At 45.6% G+C, this 14,847-nt stretch overlaps 1 protein-coding gene across 1 annotated transcript in view; it reads left to right on the top strand.

Annotated features, from left to right (window-relative positions):
- Positions 1-885: 885 nt before the first annotated feature.
- Positions 886-14,847, top strand: part of LOC144684688 (lysosomal acid phosphatase-like) — a 142,854-nt gene continuing 128,892 nt past the window's right edge. Inside the window, 1 exon segment of the mRNA XM_078548795.1 lies at positions 886-1,124. Coding sequence (XP_078404921.1) covers positions 1,008-1,124 — 117 coding nt within the window. The 5' untranslated portion in view covers positions 886-1,007.

Here is a 14,847-nt window from a genome sequence, read left to right as displayed (position 1 = left end):
GTTGGAGCACCATCTTGAATAGTGCGCTAACACTGGGCTGTGCAAGTTTAGTAATGAGATCAGCATGACTTGAGAGTTAGTCCTGAGCTGGTGATTGTTAGATACAACAGGTCCCTCTCCCAATTGGTACTTTATGCATGTGTATGTCCAGCTCTGCCTGGATCTAGTCTTACAGGATGACACTGAGAAAGGGCAAAAAGGGCATTTTGATCCTTCATAAGCAACAGCAAAACCCAAATACAGGTTAAGCTTGTGATATATTAAGATGCACACAATCCACTTCAAGCACTGATTATCTGGTCATTATCACATTGTTGTTTGTGGAAGCTTGCTGCGCATAAATTGGCACCTTTGCTACCTATATTACAGCAATGACTACATTTCAAAAGGACTTAATTGACTAAAGAGCTTCAGGAAGTCATGTCCAGTGGCTGTGAAAGGCACTATAGAAATGGAAGTCTTTCCAAGCTCCACAGAAGAAAGGGCCAGAAGCATATATGTGGCAGGTGAAGATATGGAGGGCTCCGGTTTGCAAGGGTCCATTGCTGAGTGCTGTGGAAGGAGAGCCAGATTCATGGCGGGCCCATGCCTCATTCTCTCAGTTGGTCATGATGTAGTTGGTTTTGGAGTTGGGACATGTTGAAGATCTGGGCTGGCACTGTGCAAGGTGACTGGGGTCTGCCTGCCTCCATGTTGGTGCTGAGGGGCAGAGCCGGGGTCTGCCGGCTGCTCCTGTCAGGGCGACGGCTTCAACTCAAGGTCTTTACTTCAAATCTTCCCCTCTCATCTCAAATTATGCCGGACAGTCCCCCACCCTGGTTACTAGGGGTGGGTCCGCGGTTTAAAGTCTCCGCCATCCCGGTTGCTAGGGGCGGGTCCGCGGTTTAAAGTCTCCGCCATCCCGGTTGCTAGGGGCGGGTCCGCGTTTTAAGGTCCCCCCGGGCTCTGCCGCCCCCCCGTCCCAGGTATATAGTTCCGGGTGCTGAGGGCCCCGGTACTCGCACAGTATGGTTGCCGGCTCAGAGGCACTGATCCTAGGTTCTCGGGTTCTGCTCTGCGCTGTGGTGGTGTTCGGGCTCTTGAGAGCGGTGGAGGGGGGAAGAAAACTGAAATTCGTCAACCTGGTGAGTGAGAAACAGAGAGGGAGAGGGAGCCTGTCCTTGATGACCACGTTTACAGCGAGTAACTCGGTCCCTGTGCCCCAGCCATAGAAGGTCAACGTAAGGAGGGATTTCTGGACAGTTTTCTCTGGAGTAACATTCTGTCAGAGAAGGGGTATGAGTGAGCAGGGTTAGGGGCATCTGTGGGGAGGCAGGGAAGGAAGAGGCTCCCACAGACACCGAGATGAAATCAAAATACTGCGGATGCTGGAAACCTGAAATAAAAACAGAAAAAATCAGCAGATCCTACAGCACCTGTGGAGCGTCACACGGACTCGAAATGTTAACTCTGTTTCTGTCTCCACAGATGCTGTCAGATCTGCTGAGTCTTTCCAGCGCTTTCTGTTTTTATCCCACAGACACTGGTCCTGTTCAATAATGTCTTTGACAGTTATCAGGACCAAGCTGCTGCAGGATGTGAACTGTGTAGAGAGCTGCACAAAGAGATGATGTGCAGAATAGAAAGGTTTTAGTCGTTGGGGATTTGATAATTAGGGGAATAGATAGCATCCTCTGCAGTCCTGACTGAGAGCCCAGAGGAGTGTTCCCTACCTGCTGCAAAAAGTACTGGACAGGATTTTGGGAAGGGAGGGTGAAGATCCCGTACCCCATCTACCACCTTAAACTCAATCCCTCCACCACCAGCATGATGACAGCAGTGTGTACCATCTGTCTACAGGATGCACTGAGCTCCCCTTCAATCACACAGCCTTCTGATGTGGAAATGTATCACTCACTATTCCTTCATTGTTGTTGGGTCAAAATCCTAACTACACCATGATTGTACCTTCACAACATAGACTGCTGCAGCAGCAGCAGTAAAGCAGCGCACCCAACACCCTCTCAATTAGGGATGCTGACTTTGGCAATGACACCAACATCCCATGAAGTGATGATAATGGAAAGACACCCAGAAAGGGGCTGCTTCCTCTTCCACTGCTTCCTCAGCTGGTTACCATATGGCTGGTGGCAAGAGCTTGCCCTAATAATGGTGAGGTGGCACAGCATACAGCAGAGCACTGCTGAGTAATTCTGGTCTTCTCCAGAAATACCCAGGTAGTGGAAGCGCTGCCTAAACACTAGTCTGCTGAATCACATTTTGTGACAGCATCTCTTCTGTTGCCCATCTGCGTGCGTGTGTGCGTTTCGCTTGTGTTACTGTGTCATGAGCCATTTTCTGTGCTACGCCTGCTCCTAATTGGTATGTATGCCATTAAAGGATAGCCCTGGTCACCCAGTTGCCACTCTGGTTTGGCTTGGTGGCTCAAATGCAGATGGCAGAGCTGAAGAAAGAAGGATATCAGGTGTAGACCTACATGATACACCAAGTGTGGGATGTTGAGGGAGTGAATTCCCTTTCAGTTGTGGTACGAAATGTGAATCAAAACGTGGTGCCCACAAAAGGATGTGTGTACAGTCAATGGCACTCTGGACCACGGGGAAACCTGTAGTCCTTGCAAAGCCATGTGTTCACTCTGTCTGCTGCTCTCTGGCAAGAGAGAGTGAAATGTATCCCACTGTCTTGGAATCCAGAGCCTCAGTGACCTTCCTTATAAAACAACAGACGGGGAGATGTTGTAAATATCGCCTGCTCCAGTCTGGAATGAGCACTGGTTACCTTCACAGCCACTGGTAATGCTGTCCTTGCCCTTCTCTGAGCTCACAATTGTGGCTGCAGGAGGGGGCAGATTTCAGCAAGCAAGCGCTTGAAGTGGAAACATCTGGCACGTTGTTCTTCACTGAGTTTCAGGTAGACTGTTTGCCTTCTGGACACCCTGGGCTAGTATGGCCTCCAGTTGACAGAACTTCTCTCCTCTCCTCCCCCTCCTCTGCCTCCTCCTCCCTCTTGTCAGCTTGTCTTGCTCTGTTGCATTTGCTTATTCTCCCTTCAAGCTGGGGTCCAAAGGGGATACGAGTTATTGTAGCCCTTTCTGGGAGCAAGTGCCTTGTGCAGAATCTTTGAAGTCAGGACAACATTCCAGTGTACTTGTCAAACCATTCTCTGTAGCAACACTGGCTCAAAATCAATTGGCAACTAACCTAAAAGTAGTTGATGATCCCTTTAAGTAAGATGCTACAGGATGGGGGTCCTTCCTGCTGCTGAATGCTTGTTTAGTCGTGTGAGGTTGAGAGAGAGTGTTAGCTGGAGTGTTGAGCTCCAACTTCACAGTATTGACGTGAAATCAACATTACGCACTGATTGACGTGACAACCTGCTGACACTGCATATTTCCAGCATGCACATTGACCCCAAAATTGTCTGATATGACTAGTACCACAAGTGTCCAAGTGTCCCACTCATTCCATTTTTAAAGGCAAAATCACACCCATAGGACCAAAAAATCAGGCACAATGGAGCTGAATTCTGTAGCAAGCATGTCCAATTAACGTAAAGTAGTATTTGGTCAAGCCACTAGGATGATGAGCTACAATAATCAAAACAATATGTTAGGTTCTCCTGGTACAACTGCAGAGGACTCTGAGGAATGGACATTGAAAACTCCCTCCAGTTCTGGTCACTGAGTCACTGCAACATTCAACCACTCGATAGTGAAGAGAAGAGCCACAGGACTGGTTCCCAGTGTCAGGGGCCTGAGATATGGGAAAAGACTTGGCTGAATAGATGTTTGAAAAGTGATGTTATAGCAGGGTATGAGATAGTAATGGAAAAAGTAAATCAGAAATACCACTGGAATTAAGCTGAGGGAGTAGGACAAGGGGGAACAGATTCAAACAAGGTTCAATGAGAGTGCAGGAGGGCATGCCAGGAGCAGCCTAAAATGAGGTATTAATCTGGTGAAGCTACAACACAGGACTACTTGTGTGCCAAACAGCATAAGCAGCAAGTGATAGACAGAGCTAAGTGATCCCACAACTAACGGATCAGATCTAAGCTCTGCAGTCCTGCCACATCCAGTCGTGAATGGTGGTGGACAATTCACTGGAGGAGGAGGCTCCATAAATATCGCCATCCTCAATGATGGGTAGCCCAGCACATCAGTGCAAAAGACAAGGCTGGAGCATTTTCTACAACCTTCAGCCAGAAGTGCCAAGTGGATGATCCATCTTAGCCTTCTCTGGAGGTCCCCAGCATCACAGATGTCAGTCTTCAGCCAATTCAATTCACTCCGCGTGATATCAAGAAATGGCTGAAGGCACTGGATACTGCAAAGGCTATGGGCCCTGACAATAGTCCAGCAATAGTACTGAAGAACTTGCTGCGCTCCTAGCCAAGCTGTTCCAGTACAGCTACAACACTGGCATCTACCTGGCTATGTGGAAAATTGTCCAGATAACCCCTGAACAAAAAAAGCAGGACAAATTGAACCTGGCCAAATACCGCCCCATCAATCTACTCTCCATCATCAGTAAAGTACTGGAAGGGGTTGCTTATTCAGCAATGACCTGCTCATTGATTCTCAGTTTGGGTTCAGCCAGGGCCACTCAGTTCCTGACCTCCTGACAGCCTTGGTTCAAACATGGACAAAAGACCTTAACTCCAAAGGTGTGGTGAGAGTGACTGCCCTTGACATCAAGGCCGCATTTGACAATGTGGCATCAAGGAGCCTAAGCACAACTGGAGTCAATGGGAATCAAAGGCAAAACTCTCCACTGGTTGGAGGCATACCTAGCATAAAGGAAGATGGTTGTGGTTGTTGGAGGTCAATCATCTCAGTCCCAGGATATCACTGCAGGAGTTCCTCAGGGTAGTGCCCTAGGCCCAACCATCTTCAGCTGCTTCATCAATGACCTTCCTTCCATCATAAGGTCAGAAGTGGGGATGTTTGCAGATGATTGCACATTGTTCAGCACCATTCGCAACTCCTCAGATACTGAAGCAGTTCATGTCCATATGCAGCAAGGCCTGGGCAATATCTAGGCTTAGGCTGACAACTGGAAAGTAACATTCAATTCACACAAGTGCCAAGCAATGACCATCTCCAACAAGAGAGAATCTAACCATCTCCCCTTCCATTCAATGGCATTACCATCACTAGATCCCCCACTATCAACATTCTGGGGGCTACCATTGACCAGAAACTGAACTAGACCAGCCATATAAATACTGTGTCTACAAGAGCAGGTCAGAGGATGGGAATTCTGTGGAGAGTAATTCACCACCTGACTCCCCAAAGCTTGTCCACCATTTACAAGGCACAAGTTGAGAGTGTGATGGAACGCTCTCCACTTGCCTGGATGAGTGCAGCTCCAGCAACACTCGAGAAGCTTGACACCATCCAGGACAAAGCAGCAAGTTGATTGGCACGCCTTCCACCACAATAAACATTCACATACCCTGCACCATGGACACGCACAGTGGCAGCAGTGTGTACCACCTACAAGATGCACTGCAGCAACTCACCAAATTCCTTTGACAGCACCTTCCAAACTCGTGACCACTACTATCTAGAAGGACAAGGGCAGCAGGTAGATGGGAACACCACCACCTGGAAGTTCTCCTTCAAATCTCTCGCCATCCTGACTTGGAAACATATGGCTGTTCCTTCACTGTCGCTGGGTCAAAATCATGGAACTCCCTCCCTAACAGCACTGTGGGTGTACCTACACTTCATGGACTGCAACGGTTCAAGGAGGCAGCTCACCACCACCTTCTCCAAGGGCAATTAGGGATGGGCAATAAATGCTGACAGCCAGGTACCATAAACAAATTTTTTTCTTTTAAAAAAGGAAGGGGGAAATGTGTAATTGATTTTGAGAAATTTTTCCTCAGAGTGATTTACACTTAAAGTGGGCTACTGGAGATAGTACACTGTAACTGAAGAAACAGTCAGATGGTGAAATTGAGAGGGAACTCTCAGATTGTTCTCGGTGGAGAAATTGAGATGGGCTTCCTCATCTATAATTAATGTGTGCATGAACAAGCGGGACCAACACCTTTTCTAGGAACAGGAGTAGATCATTTAGATTGTCAAACCTGTTGGCCTTTCAATGAGATCATAGCTAATCTGTACTCCAACCTCCTATCCCTTAATATTTCTAGTTAACAAAAATCTATCAATCCCAAGTTTAAAATTAACAATTGAGCATCAGCTCGGTTTACCCACATCTGCAACATCTGGAGCTGTTCAGTACAACTGAGTGGCTTTTTCAGCCACATTGCTGTGGATCTGGTACCAGATGCAGGCCAGACAAGGTAAGGATGGCAGATTTCCTTCCCTATAGGACATTACTGCACCAGATGGAGTTTTTAAGACAATCAATAAGTTTTGCAGCACCATGACTGAGACTAGCTTTCAAGTCTAGAATTTTTAAATGAATGAATTGAATTTAAACTCCACCAGCTGCTGTGGTGAGATTTGAACCAGTGTGGTTAACCTGGGTCTCTGGATTACTAGTCTAGCGACATTACCACTATGCCACTGTCTCCGCAGAGTCCCCTGTTCTCTCCTATTTAGATCCAAAGTGGATGACCTCACCTTCATCTACATTGAAATCCATTTGCCATAGTTTTGTCCATTCACTTAATCTATTAATATTTCTTTGTAATGTTATACTTCCATCTACACTGCTGAGAATGCTGCCTATCTTAGTGTCATTAACTCATTAGCAAATGTGGCTTTCTATCCAATCATCCAACAGATCCTTGTGGATCACCACCTGTCACACTTGTAGTCACACAATAGTACACATGTTCAATTTTCCAATCTAAAGGAATTCAAATTGCACAGTTTCTGTGTTGGGATTTAAACTCTCATTTCTGATCCAGCTTTCTAAACTGAGTCCAGTAACTGTTATTGCATAGACCAAATAGTGTACTGTGTACAGAAAATACACAACATGAACTGTGGAATGCAGGTTAGACATAGAGCTGATAAGCCCACAAGAGCGGAAAGCGTGGTGGGCAAGGTGACTGAATTAGGTGGGAGGTGAAATTTCACTTTTCCGATGGTGGGTTCAAATTTCAAGATTAACTCAGTGGCGTGTTTTTTTTTTAAATTCTTTCATGGGATGTGGGCTTCACTGGCTGGGCCAGCATTTATTGCCCATCCCTAATTGCCCTTGAGAAGGTGGTGGTGAGCTGCCTCCTTGAACCTCTGCAGTCCATGTGGTGTAGGTACACCCACAGTGCTGTTAGGGAGTTCCAGGATTTTGACCCAGCAACAGTGAAGGAACGGTGATATATTTCCAAGTCAGGATGGTGAGTGACTTGGAGGAGAACTTCCAGGTGGTGGTGTTCCCATCTATTTGCTGCCCTTGTCCTTCTAGATGGTAGTGGTCATGGGTTTGGAAGGTGTCGTCTAAGGAGCCTTGGTGAATTCCTGCAGTGCATCTTGTAGATGGTGTACACTGCTCCACTGTGCATCGGTGGTGGAGGGAGTGAATGTTTGTGGATGTGGTGCCAATCAAGGAGGCTGCTTTGTCCTGGATGGTGTCAAGCTTGCCACATTTAAACATGGACTACTACAGCATCTGAAGAGTCGCAAATGTTGCTGAACATTGTGTAATCATCAGCGAACACCCCCACTTCTAACCTTATGATGGAGGGAAAGTCAATGATGAAGCAGCTGAAGGACACTACCCTGAGGAAATCCTGCAGTGATGTCCTGGAGCTGAGATGACTGACCTCCAACAACTACCACCATCTTCATTTTGTGCTAAGTATGACTCCAACCAGTGGATAGTTTCCCCCCGATTCCCATTGACTCCAGTTTTGCTCGGGCTCCTTGATGCCACATTCAGTCAAATGCGGCTTTGATGTCAAGGGCAGTGTTTAGTGGGTGGGGCCTTATGCTATCACGTGGTGGGTTCCAACTTGTAATACCTTTGTGTGCCATGGACACATATTAAATCTTTCTGTAACTACATCCTACCTTCATGATAAAGTCAGCAATGCATAGGAATCTCATGGCACCTGGTTCATGTTTGTTTAAAGGTGGCGTGCAGTTGGCTTTGTGCAGTTGTGTCTGAGGTCAGCAGTTTTCTTTGGTTAACTCTACGGCAAAGGGAGGGGAGCAGGGGAGTTACAGCTTGCTTGGAGGCTTAGGACTGGCAAGGGTGAGTCAGTGGTAGGAGGCTGGGCTGTAGAGTGGGGTTGGAGGTATGGAGGAGTTAAGTGGGAAGGGCTCAGCGTTCTGGGTGAGGTGTTGGGAACAATCGGTTGAGGTAAAATAAGGGGCCTAAAGGGTGGGCTCCAGTCCAAAATGTGGGTCCGCCTCAGGGCATTCTCTAGTACAGTACTTGGTGGTTTTTGAGTTCAACTACAACATTTTGATTGTCTGAGATCACTCTTGGCAGAGATAATCTCTTTTACAATGCATAGAAGGGAGGGTCAACTAAGCCTGCAAGTTCAGCCATGTCCCACATAGTGGTGAGAACAGTACTAACATGAACATTCAGTAAAGAGTGAACGCAAAAACACAAAATTTCTTTTACAATAAAGAAATCTCCTTAACTCCCCTGTAGCTATCAAAGTGTGCTAACAATGAAGTGTGTCAGTACAATTAGCTCTCAGACTAAGCTAGTCTCAACAAATAACAATGATGCACACACAAATAAGATGAAACCACTGTAATATGAAATATTTGCAAGTGAAATTTAAATTTGTAAAACACCTTGTGCTCTCAATAAGTCTTAAGCCAATGGCAATGAAGTTGGACAGGAAAGTTTTTGGCTGTGATTCAGAGCCTCCCTGTTTGTCCAGGAGGCTCTTTTATAGTCCACCTGTAACTGCTGCATTGTCAGCTGGCAGTGGGTTTCATCAATGAAAAGCTTCTTCTGCCGTGCGATCACTCATGTCTCCTGCGCAACCCTCTGGCACTTTAAATTTAAATTGGAATTGCGTGGGAACTAGCAAAAAGTGAGAGGGTGGAAGTGGCGCCCACGTCTTGTTCCACCTTCGGAAGCAGCAAGCCAAGGTTCAAATTCTGCCCCATGTTTCCACCTATGATTGAGACTAAAACCAGGGGCCATCAATATAAGCAAGTCTACCACTAGCAATAGTTGAGGCGACTAAATAGAAATATACAGCACCCATGTTGCCAGTGCTGGCCCTTTGAAAGAGCTATCGAATTAATCTCTCATTTCTACTCTTCCACACAGGCCTGCAAACCTTATCCAATACCCTTTTAAAAGCTATGATTGAATCTACTTCCACCACACTCTCGAGCAGTACATTCCAGATCCTAAACACTCGCTGCATAAAAAAACATTTTTCCTCCTGTTGCCTTTGCTTCTTTTGCTGATCAATTTAAATAGTGCCCTCTGGCTCTTGACCCTTCTGCCAAGGGGAACAGTTACACTCTATCTACTCTCTCGAGACCCCTAATGATTTTGAATACCTCTATCAAATCTCTCAACCTTCTCTTCTCCGAGGAAAAAAACCCAAACTTCTCCAATCTTTCTATGTAACTGAAGTTCCTCATCCCTGGAACCATTCTTGTCAATCTTTTCTGCACTCTCTCCAATACCTTCACATCCTTTTTAAAGCATGGCGCCTAGAATGCTTATGATTCTGGTCCAGACCTCCAAGTTGTTGGTATGAACCGGCTAGGGACCAATAGTTTTTTGTTTAAAGTAGACCAAGTTTGAAATCTAAGGTACATGCTAAGAGAATAAAGCCACAAAATTCCATGGTTTTTGAACAAACAAAATAAACTTTACAAAGTCAGAAAAGCAAAACAATTTGCAAGATCCATCTCATACTCTAAACTTCCAAATTAACATGAGGTACATGTGAATTACAGGCAAACTGGTTGAACACACTACATAACAGATGCAACCAAGACAGATCCCATGGATTTCTTAGAGGATAGTGAAATCTGGGTGGGTCACTATGAACTAGACAATCTTGTTGAAACTTGGTCTCCCTCTTGAAGGATTCCAAACTTTTCACTTTGAAAGATCAAGTCTCTGAATTCCTTCAAAGCCACTCCAACGCGGACTGCCTCAACAACTGCTCACCTCGTAGGGTTTATGTTATGTACTGTCTGCCTTGTTTAGTTTGCTGTGCTTTGCAAGCATTATGGGATGGCAGAATCCATCTTGTTAGTTAAGTGTGCTTTCGTTGAATTTACTCTGGCAAATGTTCAACCACCTCCGCATCTATGTGTGTATTGATTAATCTTTAGAATGTTATTGGCGATACCAGTATTAAAATGTTAAAAAATTGGTGACGAGGATGACGGACCTTTGTGGCGATGCCACCTGAAAAGCAAAACTAAAATGAAAGAGCTAGTAAAAGAAAATTACTAGCTTTTTTTTTAAAAAAAGGAAAAAGCTGTTCTTGTAGAGTAGGTAGCAGCCCTAAGGCTCAGTAGATTAGAGAAATTGGCTGCAAGTTGGAATCGGCTGGCAGAGTTAAATAAAGAAGCCGCAGAGCATAGTTTTAAAAACAGAAGACCAAAGCCTGAAGAGTTTAGAAGACTAAACAAAGAATTGTTGCTGCTCTGAAGATTTTTTTAAAAAGGCAGTCAGACCAGAAAGCAGTGCTGCAGCTTTAGATTTGGGGAAAAGAAAATGGCCCCAATCGGACCACGAAGCCACTGGGTCTCCCGAAGTGTGGGACATCCAACATCAAAGGGACCTGCAGAGTTATCGAAGAAAAAAAAACCCTGCAGAATCACCCAGAAAAAAGAGAAGAAATTGCTGCTGCGCCTTTTCAAACAGGAACAAAGTCTTTTTTTTAAAAAAAGGCCATGTTTGCCAGGGAGCCCACCAAAACCAGAATAGCATAGGAAACTAAAAGACAGGAAACTGACAGCTGCAGAGAAAGCCTGAAGTAAGAATTACAGCTCAAAGCGGCAACACATTTAAGGTGGAAAATTACTATACTTATCGGACCTATGGGACGTTTTGATGAGACTGTTGAACAGTGGAGCTCCTACACCGAATGCTTTGAGTTTTTTGTCCTTGCAAATGGAATTGAAAATAAGGAGGTGGCAGCTCTCAAGTGTGATGGGAGCTAAAACCCTTGGTTTATTAAGAGGCTTGGTGCAACCTGACAAACCTGGTGCAAAATCGTATGAGGACATTGTACAAGTCCTGGAGACATATTTTTCCCCTAAGCCACTTGTCATAGCAGATAAATTTAGGTTTCACAAAAGAAACTAAGTAGAGGGGGAAACAATTGCGCAGTATGTTACAGTACTTAAAAAGCTCACTGAACATTGTGAATTCAAGGAAGTACTGAATGACACCCTCCATGATAGTCTGTGGCCTACGTAGTGAAGCAATCCAGAAACGCCTGCTGACAGAGGCTAACCTCGCTTCGCAGAAAGCCATAGCGGTTGCTGTCCCAATGGAACTGGCTGCAAAAGAAGCACAGCAGCTGAGTGCATCGGCTCAAGTGCATAACGTGACAGCTGAGTGTGCACTCCAGATAGCAAGCAGCTGAGAATGTTACCGTTGTGGAAAGCCTGGCCGCCATCTGAATGTTGGTGTGGAGACCTTGAATGTCGTCAATGTGGCAAAAAGGGACACATTGAGCATGTCTGTAAAAACAAAAAAGTAGCAGGGAATCGGAAAAGCAAACCAGAGGAAAATAAATCTGCAGCCTGGCATAACAGGAAGGAAAATCTGCATGTTATACAGCAGGAATGGGTGAACCAGAGTGACACCAAGTCCGAAGAAGGGCCCCTCCACATCTTGTCAGTGGCAAGTGGTTCACAGGGCTACCAGGTAGCACCGTTGCTGGAGGGCCAACCAATACGTATGGAACTGGTTACAAGGGCAGCAGTTTCTCTGGTCCCAGATGCTGTGTATAAGGAGAGGTTTAAACATCTTCCTTTGAAGCATGCAAAAAATTGTCCTGAAAACATAGGGGAATCTGTACCTATGATGGGCAGAACGGAAATTAAAGTGGAACTAAATGGACAGACTGCTAAGCTACCACTGTTTGTGGTGAAAGGCAACTACCCAGCTTTAGTTGGTCGGTCATGGCTTGTGAACATCCGGTTAAACTGAGCAGAAGTGTACAGCATTGCAAAAGAAGACACTGGTCTGACAACTGTTATAAAAAAACATGTTTTTGAAGGAGATTTGGGAAGCATGAAGGGGATTACTGTAAAATTGAATATTCAAAGCTGACGCTGAACCAAAATTTCTGAAGACCAGAAACCGTGCCTTATGCCATACGACCAAAAGCCGAAGCTGACCTGGAGTGTCTGGTCAAACCTTGGTACCTGTCTCCCACAGCGAATGGGCAACACCCATCGTTCCATTGCTCAAGAAAGACAGTTCCATATGCGTATGTGGAGATTTCAAGGTTACTGTTAACCATGTGTTGTGTGTTGAACAATATCCACTTCCCCATATTAAGGATCCTTTTTGCTGGCCTGGGTGGTGGACAGAAATTTAGCAAAATAGATCTATACCAGGCCTACTTACAAATGCATGTTGATGAGAAGTCAAGACTACCTTACCATCACAATACACAAGGGACTGTACAGATATTGCCGTTTGCCCTTTGGAATAACATCAGCTCCAGCCTTGTTTCAGAGGGCCGTGGACCAGACCCTGAGTGGCTTGCCTGGAGCTCAGTGCTACCTTGATGACATCTTGGTAATGAGCAAGACTGATAAGGAATACGGCCTATGGGTTCACATCATTAAAAATGTGAGTTTTTTTCAGCCCTCTGTAGAATATTTGGGGCACGTCATTGATGCTGCTGGGTTTCACAAAGTGCCCTCCATGGTCAAGGCTATTGTGGATGTTGCAGCTCTTCAGAATATCAACCAGCTTCGCTCATTCTTAAGGCTGCTGAATTATTACAGAAGATTTATTCCACAGCTAGCAGCCCTGCTGAAACTCCTGCATGAGATTCTGTGGCAGGACAGAAGACTATAACGCAGCGTTCAAAAAGACTAAAGCAGCACTGACAGATTCCGAGGTACTGACGCACTTTTGACTCCTCCTTACCTCTACAAATTGCATGTGATGCATCGCCTTATGGAGTTGGGGCTGTTGTTTCTCACAATGCTCTCGGGTGTGGAGAGGCCCAAAGCGTTCACTTCATGGACTTTAAACAAAGCAGAGAGTTAATACGCTCAAATCGACCGCAAAGCACTGGAAATCATTTTTGGAATCCGGAAATTTCACCAGTACCTGTTTGGATGAAAATTCACGCTGCTGACTCATCGTTGATCACTCACCTCAATATTCAATCCACACACAGGCATGCCTTCTTTAGCTTCAAACGGAATGCAACGTTGGTCAGTGATGTTGAATGCTCACACCTATGACATCAAATAACGAAAATCTACTTTGCATGGCAATGCGGATAATCTTTTGAGGCTTCCCCTACCAGTCACCCATTTGGACACTGCTCAGAAAGACATTTTTCTACTTTGCACGCGTGGAGAACACACCATCACTTCAATCCAAATCATGTAGGTCACTCGAGTGGACCCAACATTGTCCCAAGTCAAGGACCTTGTGATGCATGGCAGCTCTTCCCCGAACTTCCAAGTTTCACCTGACCTTCATCCTTACCTTTCCAGGAGGATGGAGTTATCAGTCACTTCAGGATATTTGCTTTGAGGCATGAGAGTTATTATTCCACCAACATTGAGGACACCAGAGTAGGACCAACAACGGCATGCTGGACACTTGTGGAATAATTCGCATAAAAGAGATCACAAGAAGTTACTTTTGGTGGCCTGGACCAAGACACTGAAGCCAAGGCAAGATCCTGTCCTTCATGTCAGAGTGTGAGAAACAAGCCTCAGTTGGCACCCCTCCATCCATGGGATTGGCTGGAAAACCGTTGGCATCACATCCATGTCGATTATTTTTTTTTTGCTGGACCATTTGAAGGAATGGCTGTGGATGCTCGTTCCAAATGGCCAGAAGTTTCAATGATGTTGTCTACTACTGAGAATACAATTCAAAGGCGAAGAGAAATGTTCAGTCGTTACAGGCTACCAGAACAACTTGTGACTGACAGTGCACCTCAGTTTGTCTCACAGGAGTTGAAGAATTTTTTTGAGAAGTAATGGAATTTATCACATCACCTCAGCACCATACCACCCATCCACCAAACCATGAAATACACTTTCAGCTGGGCACAAGGACATTCCTCCATTCAAAAGCATCTGGACACATTTCTGCTGACATACCAAAACACGCCACATGCTACCACTAAAGCATCCCCCATATTCCCACTAATGAGATGGCAGCTACGCACTTGCTTTGATCTGCTGAAACCAACACAACACAAGTTGTGCAAGATCAACAGCATGACCAAGTGGAGAGAAGAGCACAAAAGATCATAGCCAAGAATTTTCTGTTCTGGGCAAGGAGTTCTAGCTCATAATTATGCTTCTGGAGCTAAATGGGCTCCTGCTACAGTGATCGCTCAGACAGGACCTGTTTCTTGTGCACAGTCCAAACTACGAATGATCTCACCTGGTGGAGACATGTTGACCAATTGTTGCCAAGTCAAGCACCATCTAAGGATACACCTCTTATGGAAGAGCCATCTCCAAGTCAAGGAATGCTGACTCCAGTCTCTCCTCCTCAGACTAGTGTGACTGAAGTTGAAGTTGTCTTCACCGGCATTAGACACAACTTCAGATTCTGCTACAAGTCCCAAGCTGTCACCAGTCTCCAATGAGCATTACTCTGTAAAAGCACCAGATGTCTGCCGTAACCCACACCGGGAGAGAAGACCTCTTGAGCGTTTGAGTTATGGTTAAGACAAACCATGTGTATTTTTTGCGGGGGGGGC

The sequence above is a fragment of the Cetorhinus maximus genome, chromosome 9 (assembly GCF_964194155.1).
Source record: "Cetorhinus maximus chromosome 9, sCetMax3.hap1.1, whole genome shotgun sequence".
Lineage (NCBI taxonomy): Eukaryota > Metazoa > Chordata > Chondrichthyes > Lamniformes > Cetorhinidae > Cetorhinus > Cetorhinus maximus.
Note: the sequence above shows the minus strand (reverse complement) of the source record. Positions and strands in the feature narration are given on the sequence as shown.